The sequence below is a fragment of the Anabrus simplex genome, chromosome 1 (assembly GCF_040414725.1).
Source record: "Anabrus simplex isolate iqAnaSimp1 chromosome 1, ASM4041472v1, whole genome shotgun sequence".
Classification (NCBI taxonomy): Eukaryota; Metazoa; Arthropoda; class Insecta; order Orthoptera; family Tettigoniidae; genus Anabrus; species Anabrus simplex.
In genome coordinates, this window is record NC_090265.1 from 640,565,941 (window position 1) to 640,592,773 (window position 26,833).

Consider the following 26,833-nt stretch of genomic DNA (forward strand, 5'->3'; position numbering starts at 1 on the left):
CAGGTGGATCATCCCCTCCTTTGAATTGTAGATTGAATTAAGAATCATCTATATGGACAATATGAAGCTTATATCATACAAAATTAAGCTTAACTTATTACTCAACAAACTATTTACTTCCTCTTCCAGCAAATACTCAAGGAATCTTCTTTGAACATCCTGAGAAGAATTAGATGCAGAAAACTGTAATTGATGATGACTGAGCCAATCTATTAGAAGATAACAGTATATGAAGATGTGAAGACTGATCTTGTCCATTTATGTTTTCTTTCTATTACTCCCTCTTCCCATACTGACTCGTCATTGGATTCATCCTATTATGAGTTCCTTGTCATCTTCCTCTCTTTGTATGAGTTAGTCTGTTCTTATGTTTAACCTCTGTGTGTTGGGCTAGGTGGCTCAGACTGTTGAGGCTCTGGCCTTCTGACCCCAACCTGGCAGGTTCGATCCTGGCTCAGTTCGATGGTATTTGAAAGTGCTTAAATATGTCAGCCTTCTGTCAGTAGATTTACTGGCACGTAAAAGAACTTCTCCAGCACCTCGGTGTCCCCAAAAACCGAAAAGTAGGTAGTGGGACGTAAAGCCAATGTTATTATTATTATTCTCCATTAGGGTTTTCTAGGGACCACAAGACAGTTTCAGTGCTTCATCCTTTGTTGTTCCTTCTTCTTCCTCCAATACTCCTTCATCTGCTCACTATGTGTCCTTTTCCTCTCCTCGAACTTTTTTGAGCCTGTTTACTTTCCCTCCCGTCCTTGGAATCCTTCCATTTTTAACACTTTATTTCTAAAAATCTCCCTCTCTGTTGCTTCTTCTCTTATGTTGTTTCTTTCCAAATCTTTCTTGACTTCATGAATCCAGGTTGTTGTTGACTTCTTGTTCCAAAGATATTGGAAGATCTGTTTGGTTAACCTGTTGTCATACATTCTGTATAAAATCAATCGCCTCTTCTGGATTGTATTTGTTATGTTTTCTATGTTTTGGTATATTTCATCATTACTTCTTGATTTCCTGAGTTCTGTAGTTCTTAGCAGACCGAGTATTTTCCATATCATTTTTCTTTCCAGTACTTCTCATTTATTCAGCTTGTAATTCAGTAGGCCTACTAGACATTCACTCGCATATAGGCATTCTGGTTTGACTACCGTGTTTGTGTTGTATTTTGAGGATTTTAGATAAACCCTTTTTGTTGTAGATATTCCTAGTTATACTGTATTATTATTATTATTATTATTATGATTATTATTATTATTATTATTATTATTATTATTACTCTCTGTGTACTTTCCTGTCCTCCATCTTAGTTTTCTGCATTTAATTTAGTATTTTATATTATTAGATTTTTCCCAGAGTTTCGAGAGGAAAAGGACCTACAGCATATGTATGACTTGATGTTCTCTAAACATCGCACTATTGCTCATGCAGCTGGAATCTTCATCACCAACACTGTCTCTCAGTTACCATGTCAGTTAAGTGAGAAGAGTAAACATGGTAAACCTTGGCTTCCCAACACACTATTCCTTTACAAGATGGTGAGGATTTTTGTTGAATCAAAGGTAAAAAAAAAAAATGTTTTATTTTCTTTATTGTGGTGTATGTGTATAATGGTAAAACTAATCAAAAATATTTAGGATTTTCAGGGCTCTAGTGCTGTGGGATTTGTTTTGTTAGATTTTTTTTCCCTGAAGGACATACTCTTAATATTGAATTTCTTTGAGAATGATGGATATAAAAATTTTGCTGAGAAGTAGATTTTCCTACTTCATTAATGATTTGAAAACACCATATTTTCCAACTACAGTCAGTACAACAACTAGACTAAATCACCAGTGGATTAGATGAATGGAGTAACTTAATAATCTATGATTAATGTTCAGCTAAGAAGGCTGGCCGGAGCGAAAGATACACACATATAGGAAATGAATAGAGCGCATCAGGATCAAATCTTGTCTCGATGATGATGATGATGATGATGATGATGATGATGATGATGATGATGATGATTATTATTATTATTATTATTATTATTATTATTATTATTATTATTATTATTATTATTATTATTATTATTATTATTATTATTAATGTCTTTTCTAGATGGAGAAATACGAAGCATACCTAGTAGACTCGCTGATAGAGACCAATGAAGCTCTGAAAGATTGGGAATGTATGACAGACTTACTTCTGGAAGAACCAGACAATGAAACTGATGCTTTGAGTGATCTTGAGGAAAATTCACTAATCAGTATTTTACTATGCTGTATTCAGCAATCTGTCTCTAGAGTGGGGCCTCCAGGACGTGAGACTTCTGCCAAGGTAAGAAACTTAATTTTATCGCCAGTCACTTTTCACACCCAAGACCATAGCAAATCTCAGTGCCGTCTGTAGTATCAGAAATTCTCCAGTAACATTGCAAAGAATGGTTTTCCCTTATTATTTCTGCATCTGTTTCTTGGCACAGGCCAGTTCAAAATGTAGCTTCCACAAACATCTCGGTGGTACCAAGTTAATTATATCTGGAACCCGACTAGTGCGGCTGGATGTTATTGAAGATGCTACTGATAGGACCAGTCATGCTGCAATAGCAGTCTGGACCAGTGAGGAAATTAGTGGCAAACTACCTCACTGCTCATCATACTAGTATGCCTCATTTTGGCAATGCCATTGGATTTTGCAGTTTCACTTTAAGTGCATAACCTTCAGTGGTGCTATTTAAGGATCAAACCAGCCTCCAGTCTGATGATTTAATAGACTAAAACCAAAGCTATTTAGTATGTAAGACTGAGCGAGTGACTGCGCAGTTTCCGACATGTAGCTGTCAACTTGCATTCGGGAGATAGTGGGTTTGAACCCCACTGTTGGCAACCCTGAAGATGGTTTTCCGTTGTTTCCCATTTTCACACCAACCAAATGCTGGGGCTGTACTTTAACCTGGATCCGCCCAAGATTGAATTTTTTGAGAATAAAGTTGTAACTTTTAGCGTTGGATACAGTGCGCGCGGTTACAATAATAAGAGTCCAAGAAGACTGTGTAGTTTGCCGTGCCATATATGGCACGCTGGGCGGATTCAGGTTAATTAAGGCCATGGTTGCTTCCTTCCCAATCTTTGCCCTTTCCTATCCCATCGTCACCATAAGATCTGTCTGTGTCGGTGCAATATAAAGCAAATTCATCATCATTTCCTCTTATCCAGCTCCTGCCGGGTTGGGGTATTTCTGGCACTTCTCCATCTTCCTCTTTCCTTCCACCATTCCTCTTCCATGATCTTGTCCCAGTCTAAATTTTGTCTTCTATGCCGCTCTTCACTGATTCAGTTCACCTTGTTTTAGGTCTTTCCCTTGCTCTCTTGCCCTCGCACTTTGCCTCCAGCATCTGTCTTGGAATTCTATTCTCCTCCATCCTCTTTACATGTCCAAACTACCATAGTTTATTCTTTAACTCTCTCATTTAGCTTTCCTATCCCAACTTCCTTCCTAACATCATTTCTCACTCTGTCTTTCCTTGACTTTCTTATTATACTTCTTAGGAATTTCATCTCACTGGCTTGAATTCTACTCTCTTGCCTGCTAGTCAAAGTCCAAGTCTCATCTGCATACGTCAGTATGGGTACATAGTACATTTTGTACATTACTTTTGCTTCGTACTGCTTTGCTCCAAACAAGTTTTCTTACACTTTGGTAGAATGCATTGCCTTGCTGTACTCTCCTGCTAATCTTCATGTCCATCCTAGTATTTTGCATTAATTCACTTCCTAGGTATTTAAAGCTGTCCACAATTTCCAGACTTTCACTTCCAATTTTCATGGTGCCCTTTCCTTGCCTTTCCCCTCTCAACATCATCATAGTCTTGCTTTTCTCTGTACTGATTTTCATACCATACTTCTCAATTTTTTCATTCAGTACATCTAGTAGTTGTTGCAGTTCTTTGCTGTTCTTTCCCCGGATAAAACACCATCTGAAAATAGCAGTATCTTTATCTCTTTATCTCCATGGGCTTCCTTTCTTTCCTTTACAATTTTGTCCATGACCATAATAAACAAAAGAGGTGACAACACACTCCCCTGTCTTAGTCCAGTCTTATTCCTGAACCATTCTGTCTTTCCAACTGGGGTCAGTACCCTGCTAACACAGTCGTTGTACATTGCTTGCACCATTTCTAACATTTCTCTTCTGAATCTCTTTTTAATCCTGGTTTCTCAAACCTTCTTTCTGGGGACACTGTCATATGCCTTTTCTATATCTATGAAAGTCCTGACCAGATCCTTTCCATATTCCCAGTTCTTTTCCATCAGCTGTCTCATGCTAAAGATAAGGGTCCACTGTAGATCTTCCACTCCTGAGGCCATATTGTTCCTCTTGTAACTCTCCTTCAGTCTTTCTTCTCATTCTTCTTTCTAATATCCTTTCCAGTATTTTAACTACCTTAGATATAAGTGTGATTCCTCTATAGTTACACACACTTTCTTGTCCCCTCTCTATATATATTTCGTATGGCATGAGGATACATTGTTACAATTTGGTTATTAACAAATATGTACAATTACACGAAAAACAGTTTCATCTATACACACAGAACAAGTACGTAATAAACAAACTATATTTATACATTTGAGCTCATCAATATCTGCATTGCTGCTAAAGCTGAATGTCCAGTTTTGTTAGCCAACTCACAGCTTCATCACTGACCTCGTGGATATCCTTTATTGTCCCACTGAATCTTCGGAGTGGGCACTCTGTGACGATATGTTGAACGGTCTGAGGCACGTCAGAGCAGTCGCAATAAGGATCGCTGGTAATCTTCCACTTGTGTTTCCAGAAGTTGCATCTGCCATGTTGAGTTCTGATCCGATTAAGTGATTAAGTGGTATTATTTTCCCATTATTCCTCTATAGTTACACACACTTTCTTGTCCCCTCTCTTATACACTGGTATTATTTTTCCATTTTTCCACACTTTTGGTACACATTTGTATTTCCACATACACTTTAGTAGTTGGTGCAACAATTGCATACCAGCAGGTCCAGCAGCCTTTATCATTTCCATACTGATTTCATCCATTCCTGTTGCTTTCCCCATCTTCATCTTTTGTACCGCTAACTCCACCTTCAGCATTGTTATATCATCCTCTGTTGTTGAGTCCTCACACTCTATTGCTTCTGTCTCCCCTGTACAGTTGTTCACATTCAATACCGTATCAAAATACTCCTTCCATCTTCTCGTTATCCACGAACCTACTACGCTGGCGTAGCAGGGGGAGAGGTGATACTCCCACGTGGTGCGTCCCAGGTGGCGGATAGGGGGGTCCTAACCAGCTTGTCGGTGGACTTGAGGGAAATAAAATACCTCTCGCAGACCAGGCACACTACCCCCTGCGGGTGGGGGACGCACATGTAGAATACACCCGCGGTATCCCCTGCCTGTCGTAAGAGGCGACTGAAAGGGACCCAAGGGGCTCTCAACTTGGGAGTGTGGATTGGCGACCACGGGCCCTTAGCTGAGTCTTGGCATTGCTTCCACTTACTTGTGCCAGGCTCCTCACTTTCGTCTATCCTGTCTGACCTCCCTTGGTCCACTCTTGTTCTTTTCCGACCACGATGGTATTAGAGCATTCGAGGCCTAGGGAGTCTTTAATTTTCACGCCCTTCGTGGTCCTTGCCTTTCTTTGTCCGTTACTTCATTGTTTGAAGTGATGGATCCCTTCTTTCCTCTTCTTTTTTCCTCTCTCTCTACCCCCTGTGGGTGGGGGTTGCAGACGAAAAATACACCCACGGTATCCCCTGCCTGTTGTGAGAGGAGACTAAAAGGGGCGACCAAGGGATGATTGTCTTAGAACCATGAAACTACTCTTGAATAGTACCATCACGTGGGGAGCACCATGGGTCGCCTTTACTTGCGAGTAGTACCACTTTATTAGGTACGAAATAGGTTTGTGATTAGTAGCAGCAGAGAGTTGGTTCACCTTTGGGTTTCCAGTACCCGTGAATCGTACCCATGTGAGCAACACCGCGGGTCTGGGCGTTGCCTGTGAGTTGTACCACTATATGAGCGACACCGTGAGTCTGCGTTGCCTGTGATTAGTACCCACTATGTGAGGAACCCCACAGGAATACCGGCACCCGCGACTAGTACACTCAGGTGAGGAACCTCATCGGTTTGCATTGGTTATGAGTGGCGCCATTGTGTGAAAAACACCATAGGTCTGCGTTACCTGTACGACGTACAATACTTGTGAGTAGTACCATCATGTGTGGAACACCGTGAGTCTTCGCTACTTTTGATTAGTACTCCAACATGACAATACCATGGTTCTACTTTACTAGTGATAAGTACCATTCTGAGGGGCCTTTGACCTGGATTTTGGACCCCTTTAGACATGAAGCATCCTCGATTCAGGATTGTGCTTTATAAGTGGTCCTTTGGTCAGTAATACTATTATTTATGGTCTTTTTTGAGTCAGATCCACTGTTTTTTCTTGTTTTTTTTTTGGTTCCTGTCCATCCATTCATTCTTCATGACATTTTTTATTTTGGTCAGTGGATGTTTTTGAACTTTTTGTCATTTCATTTCGTACCATTAGGGGCCAATGACCTCGATGTTAGGCCCCTTTAAACAATAAGCATCATCATCATCATCATCATCATCATCTCGTTACCTCTTCTTATAAGTCCATAAAGCATCCTTTTACTGCCACTTACATCCCCTTCCATTTTTTGTGTAAATTCTTCCTAACTCCTTTTCTTCTCCTACCACCTTCTTACATCTCCGTTTGCTGTTGAGATACTTCCTTTTGCTTTCTTCTGTTTGATCTTGGTTCCATTCTCACCCTCTCAACATCATCATAGTCTTGCTTTTCTCTGTATTGATTTTCATGCCATACTTGTCTTCTCTTTCACCATTTTCCTCACTTCCTCATTCCACCACAGTGTCTCCTTTTCTTTCACTCTTGTAGATGTCCTGCCACAAGCACTCTCTGCTGCACTAACAAATGCCTTTTTTTAATTGGCCCACTCCTCGTCTACATTTTCCACTTCAGTAACTGTGATTTGTTGCTTTAATCTCTCCTGAAAATCTTCCTGTACATTTTTGTCTTTCAATTTCCATACTTTTGTTTTGCTTTCTCTTATCTCTTTTCAAGCTTGATAGCTGCAGTTGCTTAAGTGCAGCCAGTATCCAGTATTATCGGGAGATAGTAGATTCGAACCCCACTGTCGGCAGCCCTGAAAATGTTTTTCTGTGGTTTCCCATTTTCACACTAGGCAATGCTGGGGCTGTACCTTAATTAAGGCCATGGCCGCTTCCTTCCCTGTCCCATCGTCGCCTATAAGACCTATATATGTCGGTGCGACGTAAAGCAACTAGCAAAAAAACCTCTTATCTCTTTTCGTTTTTCCATTTTCCCCAACCTTAATTTTGCCCCACAGCTCTATGGTCCCATCAGATGCTTCTCCTGGTAAAGCTGTCACATCCATCAACTTCCTGCAATTTGTCCTTTCCACCAAAAAGTAGTCAATTACTGATTTTGTCCTTTTGTCACTCCACCTATATTTCGTAATTTGCCTGCTGTTTTTATTTTGAAACCATGTATTCCCCACTAGAAGTTCATTTCTTTCACAGAAGTCCACTAGTACCTCTCCTTCACGATTCTTTTTCCCATATCCATATGGTCCAATGACTTCTTCCTTTTCTTGTCTCTTGTTTCCGACCTGCGCATTCAGATCCCCCATAATAACCACTTCTACACCTGAAATTTCTCTTTCTACTTTCTTCAACAATCCTTCAATATCTTCTTCCCTATTTCCCGTCTGTGGTGCATACACTTCTATGAGGTCCATCATTTCATTCTTCATCTTTAGTCTAATCTTCATTATTCTGTCACTCACACATTCTACCACTTCAACATACTCCTCCAATTGCTTCAAAATGATTTTTTATTGCCTCTTGGCCACCACTCTAGTATAATGTGCATCCTTTCCTCCATTTCTTCTTTCATTACCTTTCCATTTCACTTCACTCAGCCCTATAATTTCCACCTTCTCCTTCTCCGTGAAATCTACTACTTCCTCCGCCTTTCCTGTGAGGGTCATAAGATTTATTATTCCTATCTTAATCTTGGTTGCTGGTTGCCCATTTCTCACAGTTCCCCCAGTACCCTGAGAACTGCACGTCACTTTAAGCAGGGGACGCCCTGACTTTTTCCGAGGTTGATTCACTAGTACCATATCATATATAGGCTATTATTATGATGGGGTCGCCACTTTGCCAGGTGTTATTCTAGGCTGCTCCACTGCACAGACGCCTTCTGTAGTCGCTCTGGAGTACAGATCTACAAGTTTCCCTCTTCCGCCACCAATGCCGTACGAAGTCCAACTTCTCCGCCACTGATGCTGTTGAGGTCTTCACCCATACCCTGGGCTTGGGCCCTCCATATTTGTGACCCCTGGAGGGAGGGTGTCCCAGTATTTTAAAGGCCCCAGGAACTGGGCTGCCTGTTAGTTCATGGGTTGTATTGGGTATTTCAACTAGCCATACTGAATTGTAGGGTCCCCCTATCCGCCACCCAGGGATATGCCCTCTAGGGGTTAACAGGATCCCCCGAGGGCGACGTAAATCAAATTGTAAAAAAAAAAAAAAAAAAAAAAAGTGTGTAAGAAATACGAGACAAGTGAAAAGTCATTCTATTTTAAAGGTAATATTGTTATTCATAATCTTAAGAAAGCAATGTGCTGTCAAGTGTGAAAATGTCCACATCATTAGCTTAAAAGAAGCTGGCCCCAGAATATTAAGCCTCCACACGCAACTATTATCATCCTTCATGATTCTAAACACAGAAGAGACTTTCTAACATCATGCTTCACATCCATGCATACTGAATTTATGAACATCTTAAGAAGACAGCGTGACTTCGGCCCAGTTGATCTTTGAATGGAAAGCAGCATCTTTGATGCGCCAGCCTATATTGATATCCTCGACCAGCAATTTAAGGACCTCTTTCTTGAACAACTTTTTAAATGGTGTACGGCGCACTGGACTTCTTATGAATCTCTATCATATAGCTGTTTTTTAACGTAATGCAGCGCATCTCTTGAATTCTTATCGTAATATCTTACATGGAATGTACATTTTTAAGACCTTTGTGTCGTTACATTGTTTAATTTTTTCGATACAGTTGTGTTTGATTTGCTTTAGGCTGATGATGACCTACTGTTAGAACGAAACTGGTCCCTGAAGATATATGTAATTTAAAACATTGTACAATCTGTATTGAAAAGGTGGACCTGAATAATATTATATTATTTAAATACTATTGGCCCCAGAATATCTGAAAAAATTTACAATTTCTATTTTTTGGCACAAAATAGTGTTATATGTCCTGATTCATTTAATGTATGATTTTTACAGAATATTCTTTTGGAAATATACAAAATTAATTTATACTGCAAATAATATGTGGGAGTAGTCGACAACTTATTTGACAGATGAAGCACCAAACCATAGACTCTGCCCCATCCTCTCTGAAGACATAGTGTAAATACACTAGATACAAAAGAACAGGTCAAGTACGAAGGTAGTCCCAAAAATAAGGTCTCCTATTTTTTTATAAATACATAGACCTGTTTAATTCTACATTGGTTTACATCATTTTACAGCTATTTTTTGTACATAATCACCATTTCAGTTGATGCATTTTTGTAGACACTGTGACTGTTTCTGTATGCCCATGTCATACCAGCTTGCCGCCATGCTGTTCAGCAAGTTGTGGAACTCATCTTTCACCTTGTCGCCTGTGCTGAATCGCTTTCCAGCCAAATGTTCTTTCAACTTAGGGAACAAGTGATAGTCACTGGGCGCCAAGTTGGGACTATAGGGTGGGTGGGTGATGATTGTTCCACTGAAACTGTTGCAGGAGAGCAACAGTTTGCCGGGCGACGTGCGGGCGAGCATTGTCATTGAGAATGTTTATGCCCTTGCTCAACATTCCTCTTCTCCGGTTCTGAATTGCCCATCTGAGCTTTTTTTAGGGTCTCGCAGTATCTGTCAGCATTAATTGTGGTCCCAGTGGGCGTAAAGTCAACCAACAAAACCCCTTTTCGATCCCAAAACACAGTCGTCATGACTTTACTGGCAGACTGTGTTTGCTTGAATTTCTGCGGCTTTGGCAAAGAGGGATGGCGCCACTGGCGTGCTTGTTGCTTGGTCTCAGGTGTAAAGTGGAATGCCCAGGTTTCGTCACCTGTGACAATTGAGTCCAAAAAGTTGTCTTGTTCGTCTGCAAAGCGTTGAAGAAATGCACGGGAAGAATCAACTCGTTGCCGCATGTGGTTTTCAGTCAGCATGTGTGGCACCCATCTTGCACACACCTTCCGGTATTTCAACTTTTCCGTTAAAATTCTGTGAGCGGCGTGTCGGGAAACCTCAGGAACCAAAGTGCAGAGATTATCCAGTGTGATCCGCCGATCTTCACGCATGATTTGCTCAACTTTCACGACTGTCTCGACGGAAATTGACGGTCTCCTGCTCCTTTGTTCGTCATGAATTTCAGTTTGAGCGGCTGCAAACTCTCTACACCACTTACGAACATTTTTGTCATCCATGCACGACTCTCCATACACTTCCGTCAATTGGCGATGGATTTCAATCGGTTCAGTACCTTTTGCGTTCAAAAACCGAATAACTGCGCGCACTTCGCACTTGGCAGTAACATGCAACGGGAGCGCCATTCTCAGTGGCTGCCAAGCCGAGATAGAGTGCCTCAGTGCAGCGTGCGCATGTTTATATGTAAGCGCGGGAAACACTGTTCACAATATTGTGACCAACAGCCACACGAACAGAGTTCTGTATTTATAAAAAAAATAAGAGACCTTATTTTTGGGATTACCCTCGTATGTCATCACGTCCACAGTTTACCAGCTGCTATTATGGAAGAAGTAAGATTGAGTTTTAAAGTCTTGTCTGATCCTGCTTACTTGGAGAAATGCAGGCATGAAAGCTTGAATAATGTAATATGGAACTCTATTCCATAAAATGTATTTGTCAACATTCTCTTCACTTTGGTGTGTATAATACTATACCTTCCTACAATAGAGAACATAGAGAGAAATCTAAAACTCTTAAGAAACTGGGCATCAAACCTGGAAGGAACACTGTGATAGCATTTCAGAAGACTATTATTATTATTATTATTATTATTATTATTATTATTATTATTATTATTATTATTGTACCGGGCGGTACACCTCCACGCCGCTAATTTAAAAATTGCGCCAGGTGAAACTCCTCTGCTGGAGGAAGTCTGAACTTTATCTACGCTGTTAATTCTTTACCTTCTCAGAAGATGTCACCACGTGGAAAATTTTGAGTTTTTGAACTGTGTCATTTTTGATGTGTTTTTGTTTCGCTTGAAGTAAGAAGTGTAAACTTTCTCTCCTAGAGGACACTACTGAAGATCAACAATAGTGCAACCTAGTGCGGAGTCAAAGAACTATTTTGTTGGAGAAAATTTAATTTCAAGAGTTTGTTCTTTGTTAAATTTCTTTCAGTCATTGTTTAAGTTGGCAATATTCACCCCTTCTTTCCCCTTGTGTTGAACCTAACCAATCCCGAATTTCTTAAATTAATTTCTATCCAATCAGATGTATCTTCCCCCAACTTGAATAGGTTGCTGTGTCCTACCCAATAAAGTGTTTGTGGGAGGGTGTTTTCATTCCCCTAACGCCTAGAAACTTCCGCGAGAGTATTTAAACTGCTGATTTTTGGGTCTCTCGGCCACTTCTGTTCCATCTTTCAGTGTATTAAGTACATAGCAGGAGGCGGGAAGCGCCTCTTTCCTCGGCAGCGGTCAACAACAAGGTAATGGCCGATTAATAAATTCTTTCTTTGCTAGCTCAGCAGTTTAACTTTCGGGGCGGGTTCTAAGCGTTCCACTATGTAACCTTTTCCTAAAATGTAACTTCTCTTTTCATCTATTCTCTTGTAAAGCTACATACTGGGATAGAGAGTGCTAACCCTCTCGAGCTCCCACTCACATTGTCTGGAGGTGAACTTATTTTCTCAACCAATTCTTCCGTAATGTAATGTAAATTGTTATTTTCTTAAGTCACCTCTGTAGTATGGGATTAGCCCTTGCACTAACGGCCTAAGGCCAAGTAGGTCTTAAACAAAGTGTATTAGGAGTGCAAGTTCGCCTCCCCTCAAATTGTATTTTAGAGGTCATGTATTAACCTTCTTGTCATTTAATAGACCTCAGTAGGTTGGGTATTTTACCCCTGTGTATATGTCCTTTGAGGACAGCTTAAAGGTGGAGTTTGGTGTGGCCTGGGAGAGGCTTAAAATTGAGAGCGAGTGGCTCTTTTGAAAATGGTATATTGTATGCCTCGAGGAGGCTTTTCAGTGTAATTTGGAGCAAGGGCTCCTAGGTATGAATGGGGTTTTCTGCCCCTCTGTTAAAATTGTGTTTGGGGTAAAACTGAGCTGATTGCCCAAGAATTATGTTTCTGACTTTTGAAGCCCCAAATGGGGTACCTATGTAAATGTATTTTTCAATTGTGTTTCGGCTACTAAGTACCTGTTCTATTTGTTGTTACCTAATTTTGAAAAGAAAATATAACCTTGTTAAATTTTAAAATTAATTTCACTTTAGTAGCTTGAGACCTATTCACCACCCAGCACCTTCTTTCATGCATAACTACCACCAAAACACGGTAACAAGTGGTTTGATTCAAGTCCAAGATGGTGAAGAACTTGGCCTTACGAAACCATGAAAAACAAGAATGAAGGTCAGGAAGGGGCACAGATTGCAACACCACCTTCCGATTGAGAGCCCTGTAATCAATGACAGGCCTGAAGCCTCCTTGGGGTTTCGGGACTAGAAAAATAGGCGATGAATACGCCGACTTAGAGGGCCTAATAATACCATCCTTCAACATCTGGTCGATAATTTCTTTCAGAGCCTTCATTTTAGGTGGAGATAGCCTATAAGGTGGAAAACGGACAGGAATCGAATCCGTGACCTCAATTTTGTATTCAATAAGGTCAGTAACACCAAGAGTATCAGAGAACACCTCTGGAAATGACTGACATAATTTACGAATACTATCAGCCTGCTCCTCAGGTAGATGTCTAAGGTCTAACAACATCTCATCCTGGGTAGGCGAAATAGATGAACATGACACAGAATTACACTTAAACAAGGGAATTTTACAATTGGACGCAAATTTGAATGTGCACGACTTACTCTGAAGATCGAGCACAAGACCAGTGTGAGAAATAAAGTCCGCTCCCAGTATGATGGGGCAAGACAAGTGCTTAGCCACAAACAATTTAATTTTCCATGTAAATTTAAAAATACGAATTTTAACCAGTACGGAACCTAGAATTTCTAATGGAGATGAATTAGCCGAAACATATTGAATAGGAGATGAGACGTAGTCAGGTAGTTTACAAACAGCTTTCAATTTAGAATACCATTCAGCCGAAATAATCGAACAAACACTGCCTGAATCTAAGAGAGCTGTTATAGGCTCGTTATTTAACTCAATCTTAAGAAAAGGAACAGGTGCGGGGGTATCCGCCGCAATCCTAAGACACTCTTTGGGGCATTCAAAAGATGAATTCGAAGACTTATCGTTCCCTGAATTCTCGACCTTTTTGCCAGGGGCTGAGCCTTGGGAAGCAGAATTAGTTGACTCAGCCGCAGCCACTAGTCACTTTTGATTGTTGTTGGAAGTTACACCAGAAGTTGAGCAGGAGGGGGTGCTATTCGAATTGGGACAATTCTTTGCGATATGTGAGAAAGCCCCACATTTAAAACAGCCTTGTGATGAACCCGCTCCATTATTTGCCCTACTAGACTTGATCAGAGGACACTTGTTGCGCAGATGGTCAGGCGACCCGCAAGCATAACATTTACGGGGATTGACTGGTCGGCGAGGTGGAGGCCGAGTGTTACTAAAGGAAGGCGGGGGTTCTTTCGCGACACGCAAAGAATCGGCGTATCTAACTCCTTCCGCTGAGACGGCCAATGCTTCAAGTTCAGAGAAGGTTTGCGGACACGCCGCGAAACACAAATATGACCTATAGGGAGGTGAAATTCCCTCTACAATAGCCTGTACAATCTGATCTTCAGGAAAATGAAGGGCAAACACCCTAGTATAAAACTTAATGTCCTGTATGAAATCAGCCAAGTTTTCATCCAAGCGCTGTACACGATAATAGTACTTCTGAATAAGAGAGGACCTGGCCCTAGCCGGGATGATGTTAGCTAGCAAATGGGCATGGAAATCCTCAATAGATGATTGCTCGGCAATGGCTTTAACTATTTTGTCTGAGAGAATACCTATAGCATACGGATAGATAATTTGCAAAATTTGACATGGAGACAGAGAAAACACAAGGGCATGATCCTGAAATTCAACTAGAAATCTTAAAAATGAAATTACATCACTGGTGGTGTTAACGGAAAACTTAGAAATACCTCTGAGCAACATTGCCAATGGATGAGGCAAGCTGCTAAACCCGGGTGACATAGTAGGTAAAGGCTTCAATGGCAAAGAAGTTAATTCAGAACGGATGTTACTCAATGATGCGCGACGTTCAGATTCGTTGTCCAATGGGGCAGGGATAGTTTGAGCAGCAACGGTTACCCTATTAACTTCTCCCTTGGGAGGCGCTTCCTCACTACCAGTATTCACTATGGTGGGTTGATCAGATTTGGGAGGAACTTCCCCAGTTAACAATTGAGTGACCTTACTAGATAATTCGGAAATATTTTCCAGGAGCGTACTAGCTTCCTTCCTCTGAACGTCATTCAGTTTTAGAGACAACAGATCGTTAACCCTATTCGAAAAATGATATAGCCTGCCTTGCACACGCTTAATTTGATTCGGAGACGGATCATTTTCATCAAAAAAACTAACTACAGAAGCTAGCCCAGTAACATTCTCCGTGATCGTGGAAAGAGAATCGTCAATTTCTTTCTCTCCCAAATTGGGGATGGAAATGGGCAAATCAAGGGACTCTCTAAGCTTGTTAGTGTCTACTGCAACCGTGCCTCCAGATTGCACATTTCTGACAGTTAATTCATAGATCAACTCCTCCTTGCGCAAGTAGTTAAGAAGGAGAACATCGCGAGGGCCGGGCATGATGACCGAACAATTTTGAAAAGTCAAAAAAAAATTCCAGCAACTGAGAAAATGGTTAGAGTTCGGATCAAAACAATGTCTAGCCGTCAAAAGGGGCTAAATTGAGACCCATTTAACCACGCTCTGCTACCACTTGTTACCGTGTTTTGGTGGTAGTTATGCATGAAAGAAGGTGCTGGGTGGTGAATAGGTCTCAAGCTACTAAAGTGAAATTAATTTTAAAATTTAACAAGGTTATATTTTCTTTTCAAAATTAGGTAACAACAAATAGAACAGGTACTTAGTAGCCGAAACACAATTGAAAAATACATTTACATAGGTACCCCATTTGGGGCTTCAAAAGTCAGAAACATAATTCTTGGGCAATCAGCTCAGTTTTACCCCAAACACAATTTTAACAGAGGGGCAGAAAACCCCATTCATACCTAGGAGCCCTTGCTCCAAATTACACTGAAAAGCCTCCTCGAGGCATACAATATACCATTTTCAAAAGAGCCACTCGCTCTCAATTTTAAGCCTCTCCCAGGCCACACCAAACTCCACCTTTAAGCTGTCCTCAAAGGACATATACACAGGGGTAAAATACCCAACCTACTGAGGTCTATTAAATGACAAGAAGGTTAATACATGACCTCTAAAATACAATTTGAGGGGAGGCGAACTTGCACTCCTAATACACTTTGTTTAAGACCTACTTGGCCTTAGGCCGTTAGTGCAAGGGCTAATCCCATACTACAGAGGTGACTTAAGAAAATAACAATTTACATTACATTACGGAAGAATTGGTTGAGAAAATAAGTTCACCTCCAGACAATGTGAGTGGGAGCTCGAGAGGGTTAGCACTCTCTATCCCAGTATGTAGCTTTACAAGAGAATAGATGAAAAGAGAAGTTACATTTTAGGAAAAGGTTACATAGTGGAACGCTTAGAACCCGCCCCGAAAGTTAAACTGCTGAGCTAGCAAAGAAAGAATTTATTAATCGGCCATTACCACGCTCCCGTCTCCTGCTTCAATACACACTGTGGCTTGATTTGAGTAAATGCCATGGATATCCGCACGCCGCTGGCCCCTCAACCTCTCCACAAGCCTGTACCCTCAAAGAAGATGATGGTCCAACACAATTCTGCCGCCAAGCTTTAATGTTTCAGTGCCCCCGCAGCCGCGCGGCGCCGTGCAGCAACTAGAGCAGAGGACGGGCCCCCTCGGCCCCAGCGAGAACGACGTGTGCACGGCGAGCCGGAGCTCTCCTCCCGGCCAAGGCTGATGTGCGGCGCACGACCTGCTACTTGCCCGCAGCCTGTATATGTTCACCGCGGGCGCGGCGTGCTTCAACACCTCTGCTCCCCTCATAGTGCGGGCGAGCGGTATCTCAGGGTACTTGAGGGGTCCGAGCGGCCTCCTTTGGACGCAAGCCGCAACGGCCGGTCTGGCCATCCCACTTCATCACCATCTACTACATGAACAGTTACTATAAGTAATGACTACACTTGGGAATTCAACTGCAATATTTGGTGGACTTTGAAAATTTTTTTTTCCTTCACTTTCAAGTATAAAAAGTTATCTTCAGAAATTCAACTTCTACAAATATAAAGACTTTACTTCATCTGCAACAACAAAATTTTGAAACTCAATCAAACCAAATTAAGAAATCTTATAAATGCTTCTGCAATCAATCTTCATATCCACAGCATAACTTGGACCTTGTTTCAAACAGATTTCATGTGTCACCCCTGGAGGAACTTTTGGGGGGGGAGGTCTGTACCGGGCGGTACACCTCCACGCCGCTAATTTAAAAATTGCGCCAGGTGAAACTCCTCTGCTGGAGGAAGTCTGAACTTTATCTACGCTGTTAATTCTTTACCTTCTCAGAAGATGTCACCACGTGGAAAATTTTGAGTTTTTGAACTGTGTCATTTTTGATGTGTTTTTGTTTCGCTTGAAGTAAGAAGTGTAAACTTTCTCTCCTAGAGGACACTACTGAAGATCAACAATAGTGCAACCTAGTGCGGAGTCAAAGAACTATTTTGTTGGAGAAAATTTAATTTCAAATGTTTGTTCTTTGTTAAATTTCTTTCAGTCATTGTTTAAGTTGGCAATATTCACCCCTTCTTTCCCCTTGTGTTGAACCTAACCAATCCCGAATTTCTTAAATTAATTTCTATCCAATCAGATGTACCTTCCCCCAACTTGAATAGATTGCTGTGTCCTACCCAATAAAGTGTTTGTGGGAGGGTGTTTTCATTCCCCTAACGCCTAGAAACTTCCGCGAGAGTATTTAAACTGCTGATTTTTGGGTCTCTCGGCCACTTCTGTTCCATCTTTCAGTGTATTAAGTACATAGCAGGAGGCGGGAAGCGCCTCTTTCCTCGGCAGCGGTCAACAACAAGGTAATGGCCGATTAATAAATTCTTTCTTTGCTAGCTCAGCAGTTTAACTTTCGGGGCGGGTTCTAAGCGTTCCACTATGTAACCTTTTCCTAAAATGTAACTTCTCTTTTCATCTATTCTCTTGTAAAGCTACATACTGGGATAGAGAGTGCTAACCCTCTCGAGCTCCCACTCACATTGTCTGGAGGTGAACTTATTTTCTCAACCAATTCTTCCGTAATGTAATGTAAATTGTTATTTTCTTAAGTCACCTCTGTAGTATGGGATTAGCCCTTGCACTAACGGCCTAAGGCCAAGTAGGTCTTAAACAAAGTGTATTAGGAGTGCAAGTTCGCCTCCCCTCAAATTGTATTTTAGAGGTCATGTATTAACCTTCTTGTCATTTAATAGACCTCAGTAGGTTGGGTATTTTACCCCTGTGTATATGTCCTTTGAGGACAGCTTAAAGGTGGAGTTTGGTGTGGCCTGGGAGAGGCTTAAAATTGAGAGCGAGTGGCTCTTTTGAAAATGGTATATTGTATGCCTCGAGGAGGCTTTTCAGTGTAATTTGGAGCAAGGGCTCCTAGGTATGAATGGGGTTTTCTGCCCCTCTGTTAAAATTGTGTTTGGGGTAAAACTGAGCTGTTTGCCCAAGAATTATGTTTCTGACTTTTGAATTTTTCAATTGTGTTTCGGCTACTAAGTACCTGTTCTATTTGTTGTTACCTAATTTTGAAAAGAAAATATAACCTTGTTAAATTTTAAAATTAATTTCACTTTAGTAGCTTGAGACCTATTCACCACCCAGCACCTTCTTTCATGCATAACTACCACCAAAACACGGTAACAAGTATTATTATTATTATTATTATTATTATTATTATTATTATTATTATTATTATTATTATTATTATTATTATTATTATTATTATTATTATTATTATCGTATGGTAACGTACACAAAACAATACAAAGATTAAATATACATGAGCAGTAAGCACAAACTATTGAATACAAAATTACAGCTAGGTGTACCTTGTTTCGAATTTAGGTTTAGGAAATACTTTAGGTAATAATATTAACTTTAAAAATATTTGTAAATATCTGTAGGTTCGTTGGTTATACTTACAAAGGCAGATTATCATAAGGAATAGTACCGTAACTTCTGCAGCAACTTCTCCAGTATTTCGTATAGATACCCGTTCAAACTATCGCGAAGGTAATAATTTACTACATTAAAAAAAAAACACGATAGGCCTGTAAACTTCCATTTAAAAAGAAGTTAAAGAGATTACACGGTAATAGTTAACAGTCGTATTGTTATTGATTATTGTCGCTCCTCATATTCAAATACTGCATTGTTGGCTACAGTCGTGAACAAAGGGTGTAGTGTAGTCAAGTAAATAAAAATCAGCTGACCTTGTATTCCATTCATTTGTACTTCTGAGTAGGTAGTTAAAGTATCCGTAATCTATATTTCGCTCCCTCGATCTTTCAGTATTTATGAGCGGTTAGCTAATAATAATAAAGTTCATATATCCCAGAAATTGCAGTTCAAGTCCCTGGAGGAGGAGGAGGAGGAGGAGGAGGAGGAGTAGTAGTAGTAGTAGTAGTTTTGATAGAAATAATTGAGAAATTACTGTAGACAACCTCGTATTTTTCAGTAGGCCTAATTAAGGACACTTTCATTCTCCGTCCCGTGGAGTAGGGAAAATAATAGTAATCCACCATCTGTAATAATCACATAACCACATTTCGGTAGAATTGTAGTGAAGATAAGGTATAATATATTAGATAGTATCTTGCCAATTATATTTGTGTTTTTCTTCGTGTACGGCAATCCTTTCGATACTTAAGCATTTAACCAAACACAGTGTAGTGTAGTGTAGATATATTGTAGTATAGATACAGTACATTTAGATAGTGCCGTATCTTGCCTGCTATATTCGTGTGTATCTATTAGACCGTAATACTAATAATAATTTGTCTAAGCATTTAGCTTCGTTGGTAAACTTTGAGTACAGTAGTTCCTGCAAATTTCATTTCTGTTGTGCTTAGTTTAGTGACATACGGTACGGTACCGGTATCGTAATTAGGATACGTCTGAAAGTAGTTTAAAATTACTGTAGTGTACTGTACAGTAGTATACGAGTAATATCCTATTAGAATTTAGTGTGATTATTTTATTATTGTAAAATATTTGTGTAGTACTGGTGTAGTAGAGGTATCCGTAGAAACTCTTACTAAAATACTGTTGTAATTAGAATAGGCTTAATTGCAGTTTGGAATTGTGTAGTTCTTGTGTAGGCTATTACTTTCGATATTCAGTAATTAACAGCAGTTTTTATCCTGTCAGGGGTTGTAGGATAAAAAAAAATAGAGCACGACTAAGTAGTATTGTAGTGTAGTCGTATATTAATTACCTTATTGTTGTGTACTATCCCAGACAATATATCCCTCCGTTCATTTATTTTTTGCAAATAAGTTATTTTATTTTTACTTTCATTTTTTCCCCCCGTAAAGAATGGCTAAGGAGCGCGAGTGTACTTACTGTGGATGTGGCGAGGCATTGAGGGGTATTAGGGAGGAGTTGGAAAGTTTGAGGGAGATAATTAGGATTCTCGCAGAAGACAGGAAGGCAGATAGAACTCCCTCAAACAATGTACAGGTTACAGTAGGTGTACAAGAGGGAGGGGAAGGAAACGGAGGAGTTGTAGAAGACAGGTGGTCTAATGTTCTAAGGGGAAGGAGATTGCAGGCTAAGGGCTCTATTCAGGATCAGAATTCAGGACAGGTGTCTGTGCGAAATCGGTACGAGTCACTCCAGGTAGAACAACAGAGGGAAGATGGACAGGGAACTGTTGCTGAGATGTGTGGAAGTAGGAGGAAGGGAAAAGGTAGGAAAGGAAAATGTAGAGTAGAGGATAGGAAAAGACAGGTGGAACAGGGTCATGGGAAGGAGAAAAGGGAGGAGGAAGTGGCTTCTGCAGCTATCAGGAAAGATAGGGCTGACCAGGAGGGGAGGGGATCAAATGAGGTGGGTAGGGTTGAGGCTCTGGTCATGGGGGATTCCATTGTTAGACACATGGGGAAAGTGTGTGGAGGAAAGGGTACCAGGGTAGAGTGTTATCCAGGAATTAGGTTGAGGCAGATGTTGAGGAAAGTAGAAGAGAGGGAGGAGGGGAAGGAGAAGGTGGTAGTGTTTCACGTTGGTACCAACAATGTAAGGCAAGCTGATATAAGTACCAACATAGTTGGAGATGTGTGGGATCTGGTAAATGCAGCACGGGTGAAGTTCAAGAAAGCGGAGATTGTTATTAGTGGAATACTGTGTAGAAGGGATACTGACTGGAGGGTGATTGGGGATTTAAATGAGACTATGGAGTGGGTATGTGGGAAACTGGGAGTGAAATTTCTAGATCCTAATGGGTGGGTAGGAGATAGGGATCTGCGCTCAGATGGCCTTCATTTAAACCGCAGTGGTACGTATAAGTTAGGAAATTTGTTTGGAAGGGTAATAGGGAGGTACATTCAGGGAAACGGGATGGCCTAGGGAGCGGTGATAAGGGAACAGGGAACTGGAAATCAAGTAGGGATGACATAAAATTGTTAGTGTTGAACTGTAGAAGTATTGTAAAGAAAGGAATAGAAGTAAGTAATTTAATAGATATATATTTACCAGATATTATAATAGGAGTTGAATCATGGCTGAGAAATGATATAATGGATGCAGAAATTTTCTCACGGCACTGGAGTGTGTATCGTAGAGATAGGATAGGAAGGGTGGGAGGGGGAGTGTTCATTCTGGTGAAAGAAGAATTTGTAAGCTACGAAAAAGTTAAAGATGAGACACATGAAATTCTGGGTGTAAGGCTCATTTCTAAAGATAATAGGCAACTTGATATATTTGTAGTGTACAGATCGGGAAAGGGTAGCACTGACGCGGATTCGGAATTATTTGATAGGATAGTCAGCTATGTGGGAAACGACATGGAAAGAAATGTGATTTTAGCGGGAGATCTGAATTTGCCAGATGTCAATTGGGAAGGAAATGCGAACGACAGGAAGCATGACCAACAAATGGCAAATAAGTTAATATGGGAAGGACAGCTGATTCAGAAAGTGATGGAACCAACCAGAGGGAAAAATATCCTGGATGTGGTGCTGATAAAACCAGATGAGCTCTATAGGAAAACTGAAGTAATAGATAGTATTAGTGATCATGAAGCTGTTTTTGTGGTAGTTAAAAATAAATGTGATAGAAAGGAAGGTCTTAAAAGTAGGACTGTTAGGCAGTACCATATGGCTGATAAAGCAGGCATGAGGCAGTTTCTAAAAAGTAGCTATGATCGGTGGAAAACGGTAAATAAAAATGTAAACAGACTCTGGGATGGGTTTAAAGAAATTGTTGAGGAATGCGAAAACAGGTTTGTACCTTTCAGGGAGGTAAGGAATGGTAAAGACCCACCTTATTATAATAGAGAAATAAAGAGACTAAGAAGGAGGTGCAGACTGGAAAGAAATAGAGTTAGAAATGGCTGTGGAAGTAAGGAGAAATTGAAGGAACTTACTAGAAAATTGAATCTAGCAAAGAAGGCAGCTAAGGATAACATGATGGCAAGCATAATTGGCAGTCATACAAATTTTAGTGAAAAATGGAAGGGTATGTATAGGTATTTTAAGGCAGAAACAGGTTCCAAGAAGGACATTCCAGGAATAATTAATGAACAAGGGGAGTGTGTATGTGATGATCTTCAAAAGGCAGAAGTATTCAGTCAGCAGTATGTAAAGATTGTTGGTTACAAGGATGATGTCGAGATAGAGGAGGAGACTAAGGCCAAAGAAGTAATAAAATTTACGTATGATAATAATGACATTTACAATAAGATACAAAAGTTGAAAACTAGAAAAGCGGCTGGAATTGATCAGATTTCTGGGGATATATTAAAGACAGTGGGTTGGGATATAGTACCATATCTGAAGTACTTATTTGATTTTTGTTTGGTCGGAGGAGCTATACCAGATGAATGGAGAGTTGCTATTGTAGCCCCGGTGTATAAAGGAAAGGGTGATAGACATAAAGCTGAAAATTACAGGCCAGTAAGTTTGACATGCATTGTATGTAAGCTTTTGGGAAGGCATTCTTTCTGATTATATTAGACATGTTTGTGAAATTAATAACTGGTTCGATAGAAGGCAATTCGGTTTTAGGAAGGGTTATTCCACTGAAGCTCAACTTGTAGGATTCCAGCAAGATATAGCAGATATCTTGGATTCAGGAGGTCAAATGGACTGTATCGCGATTGACCTGTCTAAAGCATTTGATAGGGTGGATCATGGGAGACTACTGGCAAAAATGAGTGCAATTGGACTAGACAAAAGAGTGACTGAATGGATTGCTATATTTCTAGAAAATAGATCTCAGAGAATTAGAGTAGGCAAAGCTTTATCTGACCCTGTAATAATTAAGAGGGGAATTCCTCAAGGCAGTATTATTGGACCTTTATGTTTTCTTATATATATATAAATGACATGAGTAAAGGAGTGGAATCGGAGGTAAGGCTTTTTGCGGATGATGTTATTCTGTATAGAGTGATAAATAAGTTACAAGATTGTGAGCAACTGCAACGTGACCTCGAAAATGTTGTGAGATGGACAGCAGGCAATGGTATGATGATAAACGGGGTTAAAAGTCAGGTTGTGAGTTTCACAAATAGGAAAAGTCCTCTCAGTTTTAATTATTGCGTTGATGGGGTGAAAATTCCTTTTGGGGATCATTGTAAGTATCTAGGTGTTAATATAAGGAAAGATCTTCATTGGGGTAATCACATAAATGAGATTGTAAATAAAGGGTACAGATCTCTGCACATGGTTATGAGGGTGTTTAGGGGTTGTAGTAAGGATGTAAAGGAGAGTGCATATAAGTCTCTGGTAAGACCCCAACTAGAGTATGGTTCCAGTGTATGGGATCCTCACCAGGATTACCTGATTCAAGAACTGGAAAAAATCCAAAGAAAAGCAGCTCGATTTGTTCTGGGTGATTTCCGACAAAAGAGTAGCATTACAAAAATGTTGCAATGTTTGGGTTGGGAAGAATTGAGAGAAAGAAGAAGAGCTGCTCGACTAAGTGGTATGTTCCGAGCTGTCAGCGGAGAGATGGCGTGGAATGACATTAGTAGACGAATAAGTTGGAGTGGCGTTTATGAAAGTAGGAAAGATCACAATATGAAGATAAAGTTGGAATTCAAGAGGACAAACTGGGGCAAATATTCATTTATAGGAAGGGGAGTTAGGGATTGGAATAACTTACCAAGGGAGATGTTCAATAAATTTCCAATTTCTTTGAAATCATTTAGGAAAAGGCTAGGAAAGCAACAGATAGGGAATCTGCCACCTGGGCGACTGCCCTAAATGCAGATCAGTATTGACTGATTGAAGATATACACATGATAACATTGAAAACAATCATGCAAGCAAAAGGGTTCAAAGAGTTAGATCTAAATTCTCAAGCCAATGTATGGCCTCAGCAAAAGCCACCACAAAGTCCTGGCTGGAGGTGCAGGAGGTTGAAAGGGAGTTAAAAAGAATCTAATATTGGTCATGAATTTAATCTTCTCAAAGGATATCCGAAGTCAAACTTTTCCAGATATTTCTTTCAGAAGGTTGATTTGTTTTAATTCAGTCTTTATACTTCCAGAGAGGATTGCTATGTCATCAGCGAAGTCCAAGAGTTTTACACCAACCCCTTTGTGCTTTAAATCTAATCTTATCTCATGATGGAATACCCCCTTTCTTTTTAGTCTTTGTTCCCATACTCTTATTATTTTTTCCATTGTTTTACTTTTTCATGTTGATTGATTTGATTTTTTTTTTGTGTAAAATTTTAAGATCTTTGTTAATATCTGTGAAATGATGGGAGTGGCTGTAAATGTATTCTCTGAAGGTTAACTGCGATTTTGTGTTCTTTGTATCTGGTGTGGGGATGTGAGTTAATTCTAAAACATCTCTTTTTAAATACAATGGATTTGTTAATGTTCATGATTTTAAGTTAATATATTTGGCTTCCTAATTTGTCTGACTGGCCAACTAATTTGTCATGCAGGAAGCTATTGTTTTCAGTGTCAAACAGGGGTGCAATACTGCCAGAGCACCACTCCGAGACTTCTGAATTATGTTCTCTAGTAGTAATTATCATTATTTCCAAGATTTAGTTACTATTTATTTAGATCCATTGATTATTTGCAGTTGCTCACTACCCTTGTCAGTAATTTTCAGCAATTTCTTGGATGTTCACCACAACATCCGTGAAAAGTTCTCATTCTTCTGAAACTCGAAGTTCATTTATTGTAAATTCCTGATAAATTATATGTATGTTCTTGATAAAGAACACTGGCGTGCTGAAAAGCCACCTAATTTTGGAAAAGCTGCAATATTAACTCTCTGTAGGAGATACAAGCTTTCTTCTTCTGCTGTAATGAATACATTTGAAGATTACGTAGAGTTTGGTGCTCACCACACACCCCAAAGATTTACGTCCATTGCTAAATTGTTCACAAGTTATTCCTAAAAGTACAGCTGAGAGCGAGACAGAATTTGGTCAAATGAACTCGATATATTTACAGATATTTGCTTGCGCAATTTGTAGAAACTTAAAAGAGTGGTATGAGAGATTGTTTACAGGTCCAAAAGTACCTACCAGTCCGAACAACTACTCTCATTAATGAAAGGAAACAAATCTCTTCTTCAATCCTGACTGACATTCATCTTGGTTCAGTCTTAAAACTTGCTGCAACAAATAATATTTCCCCTGAAATAGAGAAGTTTGTGATAGAAAAGAGATGTCAGATATTGGGAAGATACATTCATCTGTGTTGTTGTTTTTTGGCATAGAATAAGTCTTTAATTTCACTCATGTACACAGCCTGCCTGGTTTTATTTTCTTCTTACTAGCAAACAATGTGTTTCTAGAAATGGGTATTGCTAATGCTAATCTTTTCTTGCATTCCACATGATCTTACAAATACTTCTTCTGGTCCAGTTGAGGCTTTGAGTTTGACATGCTTGTTGTAGAGGGTAAAATATAAAAAGGACTATGTTAAAAATGTACTGTTGAAAACTAATCCAGCCAATATTCGATATACAGTATATTTATTTATTTATCTATTTTACCTTTTTATATTAGAAATAATGGTAAACTTACTTCATAATCATCTGTCATAGGGAATGTAAAAGCATATGGGAAGTCTGAGGAAAAATATCTGTTCAATTTTAGGTGAAATATAATTATGAAATAATATACACTGACTGAGCAAATGTCATAGGATAGCGGAGCACTGATGCACAGGTGTGTTTTCTGCGCACCACACGCCCCCTGTGCCAGCGGCAGTTGTATAGGAGACCTCGTGAGCAGTGGCTGTGCATGTGACAGGTGTTATATGGAACGTCGTCATGAGCTGACACCGTTCGAACGGGATATGGTGGTCGGTACCCGACGGATGGGAAGTGCGATTTCGGAAGTGGTGCGGGAATTCAGCTTCACACGATCAACCATGTCCAGGGTGTATCGTGAATGGTTGAATGCGGGTGTCGCTGTCCACAACAGACGAACGACTGACCATCCAGCCACCCTCGATGACCGTGACCGGCGACATCTGAGACAGATTGTCAGTAGTGACAGACAGGCAACCGTGAACAAATCCTGGATCAATTCAACACAGGCCATGCTAGACGTATCTCCCAGTGGACAATCCGTAGGAACATGGGTTCTATGGGGTATGGGAGCCGGTGCCACACACGGGTGCCACTGTTAACCCATCGTCATCGGGCACAATGACACGCATTTGTCGCCAGTCACCAGGGATGGACACTGGAACAATGGTGTAACATGATATGGTCGGACGAATCACAATTTCAACTGTACCATGCCGATGGGAGGCACTGTGTATGGCGCAGACCACATGAAGCGATGGATCCCGCCTGCCTCGAAGGTGTGGTCCAGGGCGCTGGTCTGGGGTGCATTTTCCTGATATGGAATGGGCCCCCTAGTTGTTCTGGAAGAGACTTTGAATGGTACGCGGTATGTTGAGCTGCTCAGAGACCATCTCCAGCCATTTTTGGCCTTTCAGCGCCCAGACGGTTCTGCGGTGTTTCAAGATGATAACGCGCCGCCACATCGCTCCCACGCCACCCTGAATGGTTCCAGGAACATGCAGCGGAGGTCCAACGACTGCCATGTCACCCAGGAGCCCTGATATGAACCCTTTCGAGCATATCTGGGATGTCCTGGAACGCAGGCTCCGCGCCATGGATCCTGCACCCACGAACAGACC

The 26,833-nt window shown here is 40.4% G+C and overlaps 1 protein-coding gene across 1 annotated transcript in view; it reads left to right on the forward strand.

Moving 5' to 3' along the window:
- LOC136871597 (cohesin subunit SA-1) overlaps positions 1-26,833 on the forward strand; it is a 283,758-nt gene that overhangs the window by 34,683 nt on the left and 222,242 nt on the right. The window contains exons 5-6 of the mRNA XM_067145050.2: positions 1,340-1,556; positions 2,098-2,316. Of these exons, the coding sequence (XP_067001151.2) occupies positions 1,340-1,556; positions 2,098-2,316 (436 nt within the window). The remainder of the gene's footprint in view (positions 1-1,339; positions 1,557-2,097; positions 2,317-26,833) is intronic.